Genomic DNA, 17,867 nt, shown 5'->3' with positions numbered 1-17,867 from the left:
GGAAATATGTGTGTGTATGCATGTACGGATGCAAATATGTATATATACATATATGTATGTATGTGCGTGTATGTTTGCAGGTGTATGTATAACTTGTACATATCTTTCTTGTGTAAATGTAAATTTGTCATTGTGTAAATACTTACGCTATTGTGTACTCCACACACATGGAGAGATGCCAAACTGCCTTTCACTGTTCTTGTAACAGTGACAATAAAAAGCTATTCTATTCTATTAAATACAAAAAGTCATAGAAATCACCACTCCAATTGGTCTTTATGATTTTAATATTCTCTTTTTCCATAACAAAGAAATACGTCTTATAAAATATGACATCAATATTTCCAGGTAAACTCGTGACATTTTTAAACATTTTGTTGTTCAACAGCATTAAGACTGACTGAGTATGTTTGAGATAACCTCACAAGTGTCACAGATGACAGATTTGGCAGGTTTTTTTGCTGGTTTGTCTGTAGCAGCTCCTGAAACGCAAGTCTGCCACACATCTGTTCGACCAAATGAATGCAATGAGTATTTCTTCTTCAGTCACCTTTCTCGCTTTTTCTCATGTGTTAATAGACCTCTCTGCATTGAATCATCCTTATTATTATTATTATTATTGTTCTCTGGGTCTCTTCCACAGCATGTCTTTATCCTGTCTTCCTTCTCTCACCCCAACCGGTCGCAGCAGATGGCCCCGCCCCTCCCTGAGCCTGGTTCTGCTGGAGGTTTCTTCCTGTTAAAAGGGAGTTTTTCCTTCCCACTGTCGCCAAAGTGCTTGCTCATAGGGGGTCATATGATGTTGGGTTTCACTCTGTATCTATTATTATAGGATATACTGTACAATATAAAGCGCCTTGGGGCAACTTTTGTTGGGATTTGGCGCTATATAAATAAAATTTAATTGATTTGAATTGAATCGTGGTCTAAACCAATCAGAGATAGTCACGGGCATGACCTGTCTGATTGGTCGTGGTCCAGATATTCATGTAGTCTGTGTGTACGTTTGAAAGTGCAGGGCAGGTGGATAGAGAGAGGTGAGTAGCTTGAATAAAGCGATATCCATTCATTAAATCCTGAATCGACTTTTAAATATAAATGTATTTTGCCGGACATGCCAGAATCTCAGGTTCAGGCTCACAAAACTATTTCAACCACCAGCAAATGAGAGCTCCACACAAAGACATAAACACAGAGCGGACCTGACGCATCAAAGTCAGCTTTATCTTTCTCAGCTTTCTCACCCAACGGCCCGTAGATGGATACGCTGTCGGGGCTGAAAGCCAACAGCTCACTGATTCTGATGTGTCGGATCTGCGCTGTCTTTACTTCTTTTTTTGCGCTAGATACTGAGCTGCAGGTTTTGTCTCCTCATAAAACGGCCTTGTTAAAGTCACCGAAATGATGTGCCTGGAAAAAGTGCAGGACTTCCACTCCGTCAGCATGTCCAGAAATCCAATTGCGCGATGCATTGAAGACTCGTCAGCCAACATTAAACTGCAACTGTCTGATAAAGCTGTGCTTTTGATTTTTACTCCATCGCATGCGATGAGAGCACCGATGCCACAGACACCGCACAGCTGCTAATTGTTTTGCGGGGAGTGGACGAGAGCACGAGCGCTTTAGGTGAGTAAAAAATATATTCCACAGTACCCGTGTGTTAATAAACATGCATGTGCAGGTACACATGCTTCAAATATCAATAATGCCCATCGATTCTGGCACTACCCTGCTTTTGCGCACCACTTTCTTATCTGCATTTTTCTTGTTAACACACAGAGTACACACCACTGTGCACAGCGCACGCAGAGTCAGCTGATCTCATCTGATCTCATCTGATGCAGATTTGCTCCTTGATCAAGTGACATTTGTCTGGATTTTTGCCACGAGTGGCGATCAGTACCGCAGCTGGATGGCCCGATTTACATACCCAGTGCAGCTGATACTCACCAGAATAATTTTCTAAAATTATGCACTCCTGTTATTAAGTCCAGTTCAGTCTGTTAATGTTGATAACGGATTCAAACGAACGTTAATAGGTGTGTTGCTAAGCCTAAGAACTTAAATAACAAGCTTGGAATGTACCCGTCTCATTTTCCCCTTTATTGTTTTTTCTCTGTGCTGTAAAACTTCTGTCTAAGAAGAAATCTGAGGCTGTTCTGAGAATGAGCCACCAAAGCTTTTTCTGAATAAATCAATAAAGATCCATTTATGGAAAGCTGTGATGAAGGCAGTTTTGTCTTTAATTATATTTAACAATATAACACATTTGACCACTTTTTTTTTCTTTTTTTCTTTTACAAAATCCAAATACTTTATGCTGACAAGTAGAATTTGTATTGTGTGCAACACTCAGTGTGTCCAACTTTGTGTCTTCACTTCTTGATGCATTCTCAATCATCCAGGAAAGTAAATCTCCAAAAGTTGAATCTGTTCATCTGGACGTAGCGTTTTGTGGGAGAAACGTTTCGTCACTCATCCAAGTGACTTCTTCAGTCTCAGCTGACTGCAGGTTTCCCCAAATCTTATAAACAGTACATTTGCATAATGACTGAAACCAGCCCACTGAAGGAACAATGGGCTGTGAGGTCAGTTCCTTAATCTTAATTATGCAAATTCCCATGACCACTGATCAACAATCACTGACCAAAACCCACTGATCAAAGAACACTGATCAATGGCCATGAGTACCATTCACAGAGAGTTGGGGAATGGCTGCAATCACAGCATTGTAAGATGGCGAAAGAACTTAACTCGGTGGACCAACACATCAAATTCACCAGGGAGGATATGAAAAGTGGCAGGTTAGCTTTCTTAGACTGTGAGATTTCCATCAGTAATGGGGGACATCTAAAAGCTGACGTGTACCGTAAACCTACGCATACGGATCAGTATCTAAGGTTTGACTCTCATCATCCACTGGAGCACAAACTGGGTGTCATCAGGACGCTACAACACAGAGCGAACACCATCCCCACTGACACAGCGGCCAGGGAGGCAGAAGAACAGCACATCAAGAAGGCCCTGAGTAAATGTGGTTATCCCAGCTGGACTTTTGTCAAAGCTGGGAAGGCACCTAAAGAAAGCTCCAGCCGATCCAGGAGAGAAGGACAACCGCTGCCCAGGCAAAAACCTGTAGTGATCCCATATGTGTCAGGAGTATCGGAACAGTTGAGACGCATTTTTTCTAAACACCGGGTCTCTGTGGCTTTTAAACCCCAAAATACGCTGCGCCAAAAATTGGTCCACCCCAAGGATCGGGTCCCCCGACACAAACACAGTAACATAGTGTACGCTGTTAAGTGCCAGGAGGATTGCCAGGATTTATACATCGGGGAAACCAAACAACCTCTAGCGAAGCGGATGGCACAACACAGAACAGCGACCTCGTCAGGCCAGGACTCTGCAGTTTATTTACACCTACAGGCCAGTGGACACTCTTTCAATGATGAGGATGTACACATCCTGGACAGGGAGGAATGCTGGTTTGAGCACGGAGTCAAGGAGACCATTTACGTGAAAAGGGAAAGACCATCTCTGAATCGAGGAGGGGGCCTAAGGGTACATCTTTCGCCATCTTACAATGCTGTGATTGCAGCCATTCCCCAACTCTCTGTGAATGGTACTCATGGCCATTGATCAGTGGGCTTTGATCAGTGGGTTTTGGTCAGTGATTGTTGATCAATGGTCATGGGAATTTGCATAATTATGATTAAGGAACTGACCTCCCAGCCCATTGTTCCTTCAGTGGGCTGGTTTCAGTCATCATGCAAATGTACTGTTTATAAGGTTTGGGGAAACCTGCAGTCAGCTGAGACTGAAGAAGTCACTTGGATGAGTGACGAAACGTTTCTCCCACAAAACGCTACGTCCAGATGAACAGATTCAACTTTTGGAGGTCTTCACTTCAAGCTTTGGTGATCGTTTTATTTTTGTAGCAAGTATAGCAAGTATATCAGCCTTGGGACTCAGTTACTCAGTTACTGATTTGACGCTGTATAAATAAAATTGAATTGAACTGAATCATTATTCACAGTTATTGTTATCATTAATTATAATCATTAATTATGTCATTGCTATATTTACTATTATAATGATAGAGCATAGTGTCATTGTCTAATCTAAGATTATAATATTTTCATGAAATTTTTGCATGTTGTTGCAACTTAAAATCCTAATGAAACATCTAAGTATTAACTTACCTGCTGACTACAAAACAGCCACCACACTTCCAGCTGCCACTGCTCATCTGTCCTGCATCTGCTCTGAAATGGGCTGATTTTTATAGCAAGCAAAGATTCCTTTCCTCAGGAACAAAACTTTATGTTGAGCTGAACAACAGAGCACGACAGAGACCAATACAAACTATAGAGTGACATCTCTGTGTTTTTGTGTTTCGTTTATGAAGGGGTCACGTGTATAAAATAAAGAAGTCAGTATCTTTGTGGCTGTAGCTTCTGACATACCATACCATCTATACCATAAAATAAAATAAAACAAAAATGCGTTGATTTTAATCATGACAGATTTGCATGATTAAATGCAACTACGTCATTACCCATAGCTTTTTTTTTTTACCACTTTTAAATGATTTTTCTAACTTTAATACGCTACAGTTAAAGTTATATACCTAATTTTCTAGTAAGTGGCCCCGCCCCTCCTATATTTTTATGTATGTGGCCCTCAGTGAAAAATGTTTGGACACCCCTGCATTAAGGCATGTAGACATCATCAAGACGACCTGAAGGAAGAAAGGTGATTTAAGTGACTCAAGAGGCTTTACAGGTTTTTAAGCTTATTAATATCTCATCAAACTATAAAAGTAACTGCTAATTCATGTCTAGTAGCACACCAATAAACAACTGCAACCGTGAGCAGGTGAGGATGATCCTAAAGCTGCTGCTGATGAGAAACAGGAGTTATTTGACGTGCTTTTATTGATCAGGATTTTGAAAGTTGAACCAGACTCTAAAATGGCAAAAACACACAGAGATTAAGTTAAAGGTGGTAACAGAGATTGAAAATGTGACGTCATTTCCGGGGTAAAACCGCAAAGGATTGTAGGTACGAGTGGCAAGTGGTACTAGCGCATGCAGGTTTTCACATGAAAACAGTCACAGAGCGATAAAAAGAAACACAAAGAATGGCTGAATTAATGATTACTGGTGCTGGAAATGCTAGCGCTTGATGAAGTGTTTTGATTTTCTTGCCACTCATTCCCACAATGCAATGCGTGAAAGTCACGTGGTCTGCCAATCTCTATACTAGATCCAGCTGGCATCCCAAGAACTTACAATTTGATTAACGAAAAGTTCACCATCCAGTAGTTATGAATTGTTGATCATCTGCAGCTCTGCCTGAGGGTAACATGCTTTCTAACACAACGTGCTGGGATTGAAAGCCCTCTCCTATTTACTAAACTGGCCCTTTAACTAAACCAGCCACAAACATTGTCACAAAGCAGTAGTATCAAGGGGAAAGATTAAGCCTAGCTTAAGCTGCAATTGGCAAAACAGTCAAGGTTACACCTGAAGGACTCAAACACAGAACACTGTTACAAGGTTCAAAAGGTTTAATGAACAATATGCAGAGATTTGACAACAAAGGATGTTTGAAATCTTGGAAGTTATTCAACAATGAATCAACTCAGGTGTAAGTGCTTTTTCTTTATTTGGCACATTCGAATGTTTCAGATGATCAAAAACAAAGAAATATTGGACAAAGGTTACCTGGGTCAATGGAAAATAGTTTGTAAATGGTTTAATTTGTTAAGGGTAGAAGGCTATGAAAAACAACCTGCTCCTGTATGGAAGCAGGCTGAAAGATCTCACACAGCAGCACATCATGCTACGATCAAAAGAAACGGCACAGAAACAAAGTCACTGACATCGATCAGCCTGGAAAGGTTACAAAGTCATTTCTAAGGATTTGGGACTCATGTGAATCACGAGCCATTATCCAGATAGAGGAAACATTGAAGAGTACTGAAGCATCCCAGGAGCAACTGGCCGACTAGAATTACTGCAAGAGCGCATCGATGACTCAACCAGGAGGTCACAGAAGAACCCAGAAAATTATCTAAAGAACTGCATGCCTCACTTAGCTTAGATAAGGTCATGATTCGCCAATAAGAAAGAGACTGGGCAAAGATGGACTCCATGGGAGAGATTCAACAACAAAAAGGCTCATCTCACATCTGCCAACAAAACATCCAGATATTTGCGGGCAGATGAGACAGACGCTGTATTTTTTGAGAGATTTGAGTCCTGTTACACGTGGCATGAAAACTAAAAGCCTGACACAGTGGTGGCGCTCTGTTGTCTTCCCACAAACACCTCATACCAAAACACTGAATCCAGGAAGGATTGTTGGACCTAACAGGACCTAACAGAGTCAATGAAACCACAAAACAATCAAGTTGTTTAAGGTGGTAATACTGAGAAGTACAGCCCACACCCAGATCAGCTGAAGTTTTTATCTTTTTCTTGGATATAAAGTCACATCAGTGGTCGTTTCACATCCTGTTGATGGCTTTAGTTCATATTGAAGGTTTTCAGGATCAATGGGTGTGAAATATTTAGATTTGGTAGAACAGGATATAAGCCTCCACCAAACTTTAAATGGTTTCTAAATGAGTTTCATACTACTACTACTAGTGCTTACCATCGTAAAATTCCACAAAGAATAAACAGAACAAAAAGAGTATACATATCTCTACTTGCAGCTTCATAAATGTAATATCCAGGCTTATTCACTGCAGGCGCAGAAAGCAGAGCTACCTCATCAGATCCAAGTGTGACATCAGCTGACACTCTTTACAGGAGACTCCATCTGATCTCTGTGGAGCCTGATCTCAAGGTTTTTAAGTCTGACGATGAAACAGGAAGAGGATCTTTCTGTCTCTTCAGATTCTTTGTGATCTGGTGATTTTAGTTCTGCATGATCACGCTGATGTTTGCACAGAGCAGATAATGAAGTGAATGGTTTTGCATATTGGTAACAGTGAAACTGTTTATTTACAGCGTGGGATCACTTGTGAGAAGAGTATGAACTGAGATTCTTGAAGCTCTTGTCACACTGGTCACAACTGATGTTCCCCTCCATTTGTGTACGTTCATGTCTGTTATGACTCCCTGACAGTGAGAACCTTTTGTCACAGTGTCTGCACTTGTATGGTTTCTCTCCTGTGTGGACTCTTTTATGCACTTTAAGATGATATGCACTGATGATTGATGACCCACACTGGTCACACACGTGCTTTTTGACCCAGCTGTGACAGAGTTCATGTTGTTTTAATTCACTCGGTGTGGGGAAGCCTCTCCCACATTCTTTGCAGTAGTTCTTTTTCTCTACAGTGTGTCTACATTGATGTCATTTTAGGCTCTCTTGCTGATTAAATGTCTTTCCACAAAGGTCACAGAGAAACTCTTTCCCACCACCACAATGACGACAGGGTTGACATCCATCTGTGTCGCTCTGCTTCTAAACAAAGACACAAAGACAGTGTCAAGGAATTCCTTCAACATTTTATCCTGAATGTCGCCTGAAATAAAGAGCAGCTCTGCCAACGCCCAATTACATTTTACTCTTCGTGAATCGCTACCTTATCGTGGTGGAGGGGTTGGTGTGTCCCAGGGATCCCAGGGGCTATGTTGTCTGGGGGCTTTTGCCCCCTGGTAGGGTTTCCCATGGCAAATTGGTCCTGGCTGAGGGACCAGACAAAGAGCGATTCAGAAGACCCTTATGAAGAGAACATCGAGGGAACAGTTTACCCTGCCCGGGATAGGGTTACCGGGGCCTCGCCCTGGAGCCAGGCCCGGGGAGGGTGCCCGAAGGCGAGCGTCTGGTAGCCGGACCTTAGTCCATGGGGCCCGGCCGGGCACAGCCCGAAGAGGAGACATGGGCCCATCCTCCCGCAGGCCCACCACCAGCAGGAGGCGCCATAGGGGTCGGGTGCATTGTGTGCCAGGCGGCGGCCAGGAGCGGAGGCCCTGGCGGACTGATCCCCGGCTGCCAAGACTGGCAATAGGGACATGGAATGTCACCTCTCTGGTGGGGAAGGAGCCTGAGTTAGTGCGTGAGGTTGAGAAGTACCGGCTAGATATAGTCGGGCTCACCTCTACGCATGGCTCGGGCTGTGGAACCAGTCTCCTGGAGAGGGGCTGGACCCTGTCTCAGTCTGGAGTTGCCCCTGGTGAGAGGCGGCGGGCTGGGGTGGGTATTCTAATATCCCCTCGGCTTGCTGCCGGTACGTTGGGGTTTTTCCCGGTAGATGAGAGGGTTTGTTCCCTGCGCCTCAGGGTCGGGGAACGGGTCCTGACTGTCATCTGTGCTTATGCGCCGAGTGGCAGTTCAGAGTACCCATCCTTCTTAGAGTCCCTGGGGGGAGGGGTGCTGGAAGGTGCCCCACCTGGAGACTCTGTTGTCCTGCTGGGAGACTTCAATGCTCACGTGGGTAACGACAGCGAGACCTGGAGGGGCGTGATTGGGAGGAACGGCCTCCCTGATCTGAACCCGAGTGGTGTTTTGTTATTGGACTTCTGTGCAAATCACAGTTTGGCCATAACGAACACCTTGTTCGAACATAAGAGTGTCCATAAGTGCACGTGGCACCAGGATGCTCTAGGCCGCAGGTCGATGATCGATTTTGTAATCATATCACCAGACCTGCGACCATATGTTCTGGACACTCGGGTAAAGAGAGGGGCTGAGCTGTCAACTGATCACCACCTGGTGGTGACTTGGATCAGGTGGCGGGGGAGGACGCTGGACAGACCCGGTGCACCTAAACGTGTAGTGAGGGTGTGCTGGGAATGTCTAGCAGAGGCCCCAGTCCGCGAGATCTTCAACGCACACCTCCGGCAGAGCTTCAACAGCATTCCGAGGGAGACTGGGGACATTGAGTCCGAATGGACCATGTTCAGCGTCTCCATCGCCGAAGCTGCTGCATTGAACTGCGGTCGCAAGGTGGTTGGTGCCTGCCGTGGTGGTAATCCCCGAACCAAATGGTGGACACCAGAGGTGAAGGGAGCCACCAGGCTGAAGAAGGAGTCCTATCGGGCTTGGTTAGCCTGTGGGACTCTGGAGGCAGCAGACAGGTATCGACAGGCCAAGCGGAATGCGGCTCGGGCAGTCGCTGAAGCAAAAACTCGGGTGTGGGAGGAGTTCGGAGAAGCCATGGAAAAAGACTTTCGGACTGCCTCGAAGAGATTCTGGCAAACCGTCAGGCGTCTCGGGAGGGGAAAGCGGTGCTCTACCTGCACTGTGTATAGTGCTGGCGGAGCGCTGCTGACGTCGACTGAGAAAATTGTCAGGCGGTGGAAGGAATACTTCGAGGACCTCCTTAATCCCACTGACACGTCTTCCGAGGAGGAAGCAGAGTCTGGGGATGAGGGGAATGACCCGCCAATTTCCGGGGGCGAGGTCACTGAGGCAGTTAAACAAATGCTTGGTGGCAGAGCAGGTCCGCCCCAAGTTCCTGAAGGCTCTGGACGTTGTGGGGCTGTCTTGGTTGACACGCCTCTGCAATGTTGCGTGGAGATCAGGGGCAGTACCCCTGGACTGGCAGACCGGGGTGGTGGTCCCCATCTTTAAGAAGGGAGACCGGAGGGTGTGTTCCAACTACAGGGGGATCACACTCCTCAGCCTCCCTGGGAAAGTCTATGCCAGGGTGCTGGAAAGGAGAGTTCGTCCGCTAGTCGAACCTTGGATACAGGAGGAACAATGCGGTTTTCGTCCTGGTCGCGGAACACTGGACCAGCTCTTTAGCCTCTCAAGGATACTTGAGGGTGCATGGGAGTTTGCCCAACCAGTCTACATGTGTTTTGTGGACTTGGAGAAGGCATTCGACCGTGTCCCTCGGGGTGTCCTGTGGGAGGTGTTGCGGGAGTATGGGGTGTCTGGCCCATTGCTACGGGCCATTCGATCCCTATACAACCATTGCAAGAGCTTGGTTCGCATTGCCGGCAATAAGTCGGACTCGTTTCCGGTGGGTGATGGGCTCCGCCAGGGCTGCCCTTTGTCACCGGTTCTGTTCATAATTTTTATGGACAGGATTTCTAGGCGCAGCCAAGTTTAGGAGGGCTTTCACTTCGGTGGCCTCAGAATCTCATCTCTGCTTTTTGCGGATGATGTTGTTCTGTTGGCTTCATCGGGTGAAGGCCTCCAGCTCGCACTGGAACGGTTCGCAGCCGAGTGTGAAGCAGCGGGAATGAGGATCAGCACCTCCAAATCTGAGGCCATGGTTCTCAGCCTGAAAAGGGTGGAGTGCCCACTCCGGGTCGGGGATGAGTTCCTGCCCCAAGTGGAGGAGTTCATGTATCTCGGGGTCTTGTTCGCGAGTGATGGGAGAAGGGAGCCGGAGATCGACAGACGGATTGGTGCTGCGGCTGCAGTGATGCGGACGCTGCACCGGTCCGTCGTGGTGAAGAGGGAGCTAAGTGTAAAAGCAAGGTTCTCAATTTACCGTTCGATCTACGTCCCTACCCTCACCTATGGCCACGAGCTGTGGGTAGTGACTGAAAGAACGAGATCGCGGATACAAGCGGCAGAAATGAGCTTCCTCCGAAGGGTGGCTGGCCTCTCCCTTAGAGATAGGGTGAGAAGTTCGGCCATCCGGGAGGGGCTCAGAGTAGAGCCGCTGCTCCTCCACATCGAAAGGAGCCAGTTGAGGTGGTTCGGGCATCTGACAAGGATGCCTCCTGGGCGCCTCCTGGGTGAGGTGTTCCGGGCATGTCCCACCGGGAGGAGGCCCCGGGGCAGACCCAGGACACGCTGGAGAGATCACATCTCTCGGCTGGCCTGGGAGCGCCTTGGTGTTCCCCCGGATAAGCTGGAGGAGGTGGCTGGGGAGAGGGCGGTCTGGGCTTCCCTGCTTAGGCTACTGCCCCCGCGACCCGGCCTTGGATAAAGCGGACGAAGATGGATGGATGGATGGATGGATGTTTACATTATAACACTCAGCTTAGTGGGCAATATTAAGTCTTCATTTGTAGATGATCTACTTAATGGGAAGACTGGTGGTTAAACCCCTGGATGCTGTACTGTGTAACCCAGAAGATGGGAAGCTGCTCTCCGATGCATCCATTGGAGTGTGAATGCTAGATACAGAGGAAGGGGAGAAGCTTTTTAAACTTTACGTTTTTCCAACATCAGGCAAGTTTCAGGAGATTTGTGTCAGATTTGACTCAATATTCTGTATATGAAGTTGTCATGTCTCATATAAGCTTTGAAATTAAACTTCATTCACATAATACTTCAAAATAACTGCAACTGTAAAAGAAAAATACATACCTCACAGTAACTGCAGTTGTAGAGTCTCTTTCTGGTGTGAATCTTTTGGTGTGATTTGAGGTTAAGTGGAGATTTAAAAGTCTTCTCACACAGGTCACATTTATAAGGTCTCTCCTCAGTGTGGGTTAACATGTGCCGTTGTAAGTTTTCGTATGTGACAAAAATTTTGCCACACTGATCACAGCAGCAAACATCATTTTTGGTGTGAATGCGTAGGTGAATATTTCGGCTGCCTGGCCAGCGGAAGGTTTTTCCACAAATGTGACAGCTGTATGCCTTAAATCCAGAGTGGGTAACTTGATGAAGCTGTAAGTGGATACTTTGAGTAAAAGCTTTATCACACTGATCACAGCTAGACGCCTGAATTCCACTGTGGCTGAGTTGGTGTGTTTTTAAGCTTCCAACCCGGTTAAAAGACTTTCCACACAAGTCACAGCTGTACGGTTTAACTCCACTGTGGACAAGTTGGTGTGTTTTTAAGCTTCCAGCCCGGTTAAAAGACTGTCCACACTCCTCACAGCTGTATGCTTTAACTCCACTGTGGATGAGTTGGTGTGTTTTCAAGTTTCCAGCCCGGTTAAAAGACTGTCCACACTCCTCACAGCTGTATGCTTTAACTCCACTGTGGATGAGTTGGTGTGTTTTTAAGCTTCCAGCCTGAGTAAAAGACTTTCCACATTCATCACAACTGTATGCTTTAACTCCACTGTGGATGAGTTGGTGTCTTTTTAAGCTTCCAGCCCAGTTAAAAGACTGTCCACACAAGTCACAGCTGTACGGTTTAACTCCACTGTGGACAAGTTGGTGTGTTTTTAACCTTCCAGCCCGGTTAAAAGACAGTCCACACTCCTCACAGCTGTATGCTTTAACTCCATTGTGGATGAGTTGGTGTCTTTTCAAGTTTCCAGCCCGGTTAAAAGACTGTCCACACAAGTCACAGCTGTACGGTTTAACTCCACTGTGGACAAGTTGGTGTGTTTTTAAGCTTCCAGCCCGGTTAAAAGACAGTCCACACTCCTCACAGCTGTATGCTTTAACTCCACTGTGGATGAATTGGTGTGTTTTCAAGTTTCCAGCCCGGTTAAAAGACTGTCCACATTCCTCACAGCTGTATGCTTTAACTCCACTGTGGATGAGTTGGTGTCTTTTTAAGCTTCCAGCCAGAGTAAAAGACTGTCCACACTCCTCACAGCTGTATGCTTTAACTCCACTGTGGACAAGTTGGTGTGTTTTTAAGCTTCCAGCCCGGTTAAAAGACAGTCCACACTCCTCACAGCTGTATGCTTTAACTCCACTGTGGACAAGTTGGTGTGTTTTTAAGCTTCCAGCCCGGTTAAAAGACAGTCCACACTCCTCACAGCTGTATGCTTTAACTCCACTGTGGATGAGTTGGTGTGTTTTGAAGTGTCCAGCCTGAGTAAAAGACTTTCCACATTCATCACAACTATACGGCTCAACTCCACTGTGGATGAGTTGGTGTCTTTTTAAGCTTCCAGCATGAGTAAAATCCTTTCCACACTCATCACAGCTGTATGTTTTCTCTCTCTTTCTTCTGTGATGTTTGTCGGCCTCCTGAGAGCGCTGACGTCTTGCTCCATGTTGGTCCTGCAGTGAAAGAGAAACAAACAGAGGCAGTGAGTGAAATACAGTCGTGGAACAAACTCAACCTTCAAACTTCCTCCATTAACAGTAGTTTTAAACCAATGTTGAAGTAGTTCCTTTTCAGTCAATGCACTCGATACAACACACGTGGTATGGGATATCACGCCGTCACAGGTGCTGGCTGAGGAAACCTTTATTCACGCCTTTAAGCCAGATGATCAGTGATGACGTGTGCACAGCCCCGCATACAAATATACCCCCCTGTCATCACAGTCATCCCTAGTTCTTACGCTATTCACCTCTCTGAAAACACCTTTGCTGAATTGTGCAAGCTAGCTGTTCCTAGTTAGCTCCGTTGTCTGCTGACTTGAACTTAGCTTAACTGCCCCTGTTGGCCTCCACTGCTCAGTTGGTGCGTAGGCTGAATGGGGGGGGCTAATTTTTATTTTTCTTGTGGAGCATTTCACTTTGCATTTTGGAGTGGACGCCAAACTGAAGCAAGCCAAGCAGAAATCTTCTGTCACAGGTGCAGACACACGCGGTTTCTCCCATGTGTTAAGGAATATATACATTTTCTTAGTGCTTATTTTCTGATTATATTGTTTTATGTAGGCCAGTATAGTAAAAAAGGCCATCTTTCAGTCAAAAAGTGTGTTAAAGGTCATACATTGCTGAGTAAGACAGGAAACTGTGCAGAACAGAACGCTTTGTGCAGTGCTGCAGAAGAACAGGATGCAGATGTACAGAAGTTGTTTAAATCGAAACTGTGTGTGACGTATGAGTACCAAAATAACAGGAGGAGTAGGGGCTTGATGAGGAACGCTGAAATTATAAATGTAACCCCACTAACGGCTCTTCAAATCTGCAGAGGTTTTAGCCTCGTGCACATCCCTTTCCGGAAAGTAATGATTGAATAAAATGATTATAAATACTTCGACCACTCTGAGTCTGTGTCTTCTCTGTCCAGTAGAAGAATAAAAAGAACTGGGTTCAATACATGACAGAGAACAGCACAATGCATGCCCTGTCTGCCTGGGGATTGTCCATGCTATGGGAGTGTTGAGGGAGGCTGAAGCTTGTGCATTTTGCTTGACCGTGGAAAGACTGGTGACGTTTGTGGAGAAAGTGCTGGGACGGATGGCTGTTGCACCAAAGACGACCCAGAGCGCTGATGGGCTTCAGCCTGGGTTGCTTGTAGTGTTCCACAAGGCTCTGTACTGGGTCCAAAATTATTTATTATTTATATAAATGATATTTGTAAGGCATCTGATATATTAAAATTAGTATTATTTGCAGATGACACAAATATTCTTTGTTCTGGGGGGAAATCTAAAGGAGTTGCTGGATACAATTACTTCAGAAATGTGCAAAATTAAAAAATGGTTGACTATCACTAAATCTAAGTAAAACAAAAATAGCCTTATTTGGGAATTCCCTTAGAAATGCACAAGTGCAGATTCATATAGATGGTGTGGAAATTGAAATAGTACTTGAACATAAGTTTCTTGGTGTGATTATAGATGATTAATTAAACTGGAAGTCATATAAATCATATACATAACAAAATTTCAAGAAGTGCTTCAATTTTGAGTAAAGTAAAAAACATTCTGGACCACAAATCACTCCACATTCTCTATTGTTCCCTGATTGCACTGTATTTGTGTGTGTGGATGGGTGGATGACTGGATATGTAAAGCGCTTTGGGGTCCTTAGGGACTAGTAAAGCGCTATATAAATACACTTTACTAGTCCCTAAGGACTATTTACCATTTTACTGTGCAGAGGTTTGGGGCAATACTTACTTAAATGTTCACTATCAATAATCTTTATATTACAAAAAATGGCCATGTGTATACTGCATAAACCTGGTTACAGAGATCATACAAATCCACTATTCTTAAATCAAAAATACTAAAATTCACAAAATTCTGGTTGATTTTCTCACTGCACAAATTATGTATAAACCAATAAACAACCTACTTCCTGACAATATTCTAAAATTATTTTTTAAAAAGGGAACAGGGATACAATTTGAGGGGGAAATTAAATTTAAAACATCCTTGTATGGATCATGGTCGCGGTTTACGGGCTTTTTACTCCCACCGGACCCCACAACGGCCAAAAACCGCCTTCCCATGTTCCCAAACTTTGTCGGCAAGCTAACTGCATCATGTGGCAAACCTCTGCATCACTGTACCCACCTATGAACAGTACATAGAGTTGGACAGTGCAGAGAAAGCTAACTTAGCTAACCTACCCCTTATGGAGCCACCTCTGGCCGCTTACCTGGCCCCATCCCTTAACCATGGAGTCGGCGGCCCCCACAAATCCGTCCAAGTACTGCAGACTCTCTGCATAGCAGCTGGAGAAGATTTATTGGGCTCAGACCGGCACTGCTCGAACTATGAGCTCTGTCACCATGCTCCAGATGTACCAGGCAATGTGCCTGGCAGAGCTTGGATCGCTGGTTCCTGATAACAGCCCACTGTGACCTTGTTAAGAGGTTAGAGTCGCCCCAGATTACATCCTCAGTGCATATCACTGTGCAGCGCTCTCGCTGGGCAAAGTGATGCCTTAATTTAATTACTCACTTCTATGAAAGGACTGCTGGTACCTGTATGAGTGTGACTACTCAGACTTGACTTTGTTTTGGAATTTAGATTTTATGTTATTTATCCCTATTTATTGTTGCGATTTATTACTGCCTTTTTACTGTTTTTTTTTTAAACCATTTTCTTTTTAATTGTATTGATTATTGCACTGTAGATGTTGGTAAGAACTGGTATTTCTTTTCAGCCTGGGTAACACCATACGAAATGACAATAAAAATTTTTCTTGAATCTTGACAAGCAAGCATCAGCTGATGAAGTGCACGCAGTTCCAGTAATAGTGCAAACAGTGATGAGTTCTTCACCTTTTGTGTTGATGACATTTTTGTCCACTGTAGCAGCTGAGCTGAGTCCAAACGGCTGAAAATGTTCGTCTGGTGCTCCGTCAGACTCTTCTCCTCCTGCTGATCAGCTGGGACACAAAACAGATCTTTGTAACATCACAGCGAGACAAGAACAAATGAAGGGCATGTGTCCCAGGACTGAATTTGAAGCCATCATATTTACAGTTTGGATTCGGGAGACGGACGCCCTCTTTACTTTTAGGGATAATAACTGTGAAAAAAATGGTACTCATGACCATTGATTATTGGTCATAACATTTGCATATTAATGATCAAGGAACTGACCTCAGCCCAATGTTTCAGGCATGCGATCATGCTAGTTTCAGTCATTATGGAAATGTACTGTTTATAAAATTGGGAAAACCTGCAGTCACCTGAGACTGAAGAAGTCACTTGGATGAGAGCCGGAACCTGAGTCCAGATGAACAGAAGGACCATGCATCAAGATACTTTCAAGAATATTCTTAACATGCTTTCTGATTATAAAAATTATCAAAAAAGAACAAATTCTATCCATCAATAAATAATCATTATTTGAACACTCAGGGAACTTTTTATCCAGAATTTACTGACTGCAGTATTAAACCTGATTCTTTCATTTCCCTTACTGAATAGAGAGAACACAACTGAGTTGGTCAAAACTCTTGAATCATTCTTTTATTCATTTCCGGAAAAGGAGATATATGCACCGGGCTAAAGCCTCCGCACATCTGAAGCTTTATAAGCCAAAATATGTATAATATAATTAGTCATATATGACACCTAGTTTCGATAAAAACAACTCCTTCTGGCCTGAGTAGTGTGTGTGTGTGTGTGTGTGTGTGTGTGTGTGTGTGTGTGTGTTACTTAGTTCCTCCTTTTCTGTCTGGTTTCCTGTTCTTAATATTGCCTCTGCAGCTCTGCACTAAACTTCCTGTTTCTTAAACTTCCACTAACTTAAGCTGTTGCTAAGGTGACCTGAATGTTTGAATGTTGACTCAAAGTGACCGGGTCAGAGGGCCCGGTGGCGCCAGTGTCCGGCAGCCTCGCCTCTGTCAGTGTGCCCCAGGGTGGCTGTGGCTACAACGTAGCTTGCCATCATCAGTGTGTGAATGTGTGCGTGAATGGGTGAATGACTGGATATGTAAAGCGCTTTGGAGTCCTTAGGGACCAGAAAAGCGCTATATAAAAACAGGCCATTTACCATTTACCATTTACTTTAAATCATCCAGGAAAGATGCATTTGACAAAGTATAGACTAAAATTCAAATTATAGATTAAAGAAAGATTACCGCCCTACAGCCTGATAAAGGACACATATCTGTAATGTGTCTGTAGACGTGAAATAAAAGTGAATGACTGAGCAGATATAGAACAGGTGTGTTCTAGCAATGGCAGTTTCAGCTGTGCGCACACACACACAACTTCCTGTTATCGCTTAAATAGAAATGAGGCTGTAGAGGTTTGGTGCATGCAGAAAAACAGCTGCAGGGACAATGAAAAGACTTTTCTGCTCCAACTTTCTGCCAGCAAACGCTCAACTTCTCCCAGCATGCTGAGCTAATGATTAGTTGGTGTTTTTCTCCAAACACTCTCTCACTCTTCTCTCAATGTGTTCACAATAAACTGTGAACAGACACCGAGGAGAGCAGCAGAAGACCTCATTCAGGAGCTAAACTCAACATGAACTGAACTCACAGTAAAGTTAGCTCGGTGCTTACCTTTAGATGAGCCCACAAACCGAGAGAAACTCCGTGATGAAGCTGGAACTCTTTCCAAACACAGGAAACAGATCAGGGAGCAGAGACCCACGTGGTTCACGCTGATCTCAGCTACGATCCAGGAGACAAGGGTGGGCAGATCGATGCAGATATCGATCCAATCGTTGGTAGTGGTATATGATCGATACTTTAGTTTGTTTCTCTCCTCTAAGTTCACTACTTTACTCCCGTTTCATGAAAAAGCAGCTCTCTCTGCTTGACTCCTCTCCTGCACACACTTTGCCCCACCCCCTTCTTCCTGCCCTGCTGTGGTTTGTAGA

At 44.7% G+C, this 17,867-nt stretch overlaps 1 protein-coding gene across 1 annotated transcript; it reads right to left on the bottom strand.

Annotated features, from left to right (window-relative positions):
• Positions 1 to 5,557: 5,557 nt before the first annotated feature.
• On the bottom strand, positions 5,558 to 17,570 carry LOC106096688 (zinc finger protein 729-like). Its single transcript, XM_025910547.1, has 5 exons — positions 17,548 to 17,570; positions 16,222 to 16,258; positions 15,809 to 15,915; positions 11,293 to 12,897; positions 5,558 to 7,482 (listed from the first exon to the last, which is right to left on the bottom strand). The coding sequence occupies exons 3-5, from the start codon at positions 15,824 to 15,826 to the stop codon at positions 7,372 to 7,374; spliced, it is 1,734 nt and encodes a 577-aa protein (XP_025766332.1). The 5' UTR covers positions 15,827 to 15,915; positions 16,222 to 16,258; positions 17,548 to 17,570; the 3' UTR covers positions 5,558 to 7,371.
• Between the last annotated feature and the right edge of the window lie 297 nt (positions 17,571 to 17,867).

The sequence above is a fragment of the Oreochromis niloticus genome, linkage group LG9, assembly GCF_001858045.2.
Source record: "Oreochromis niloticus isolate F11D_XX linkage group LG9, O_niloticus_UMD_NMBU, whole genome shotgun sequence".
NCBI lineage: Eukaryota > Metazoa > Chordata > Actinopteri > Cichliformes > Cichlidae > Oreochromis > Oreochromis niloticus.
Note: the sequence above shows the minus strand (reverse complement) of the source record. Positions and strands in the feature narration are given on the sequence as shown.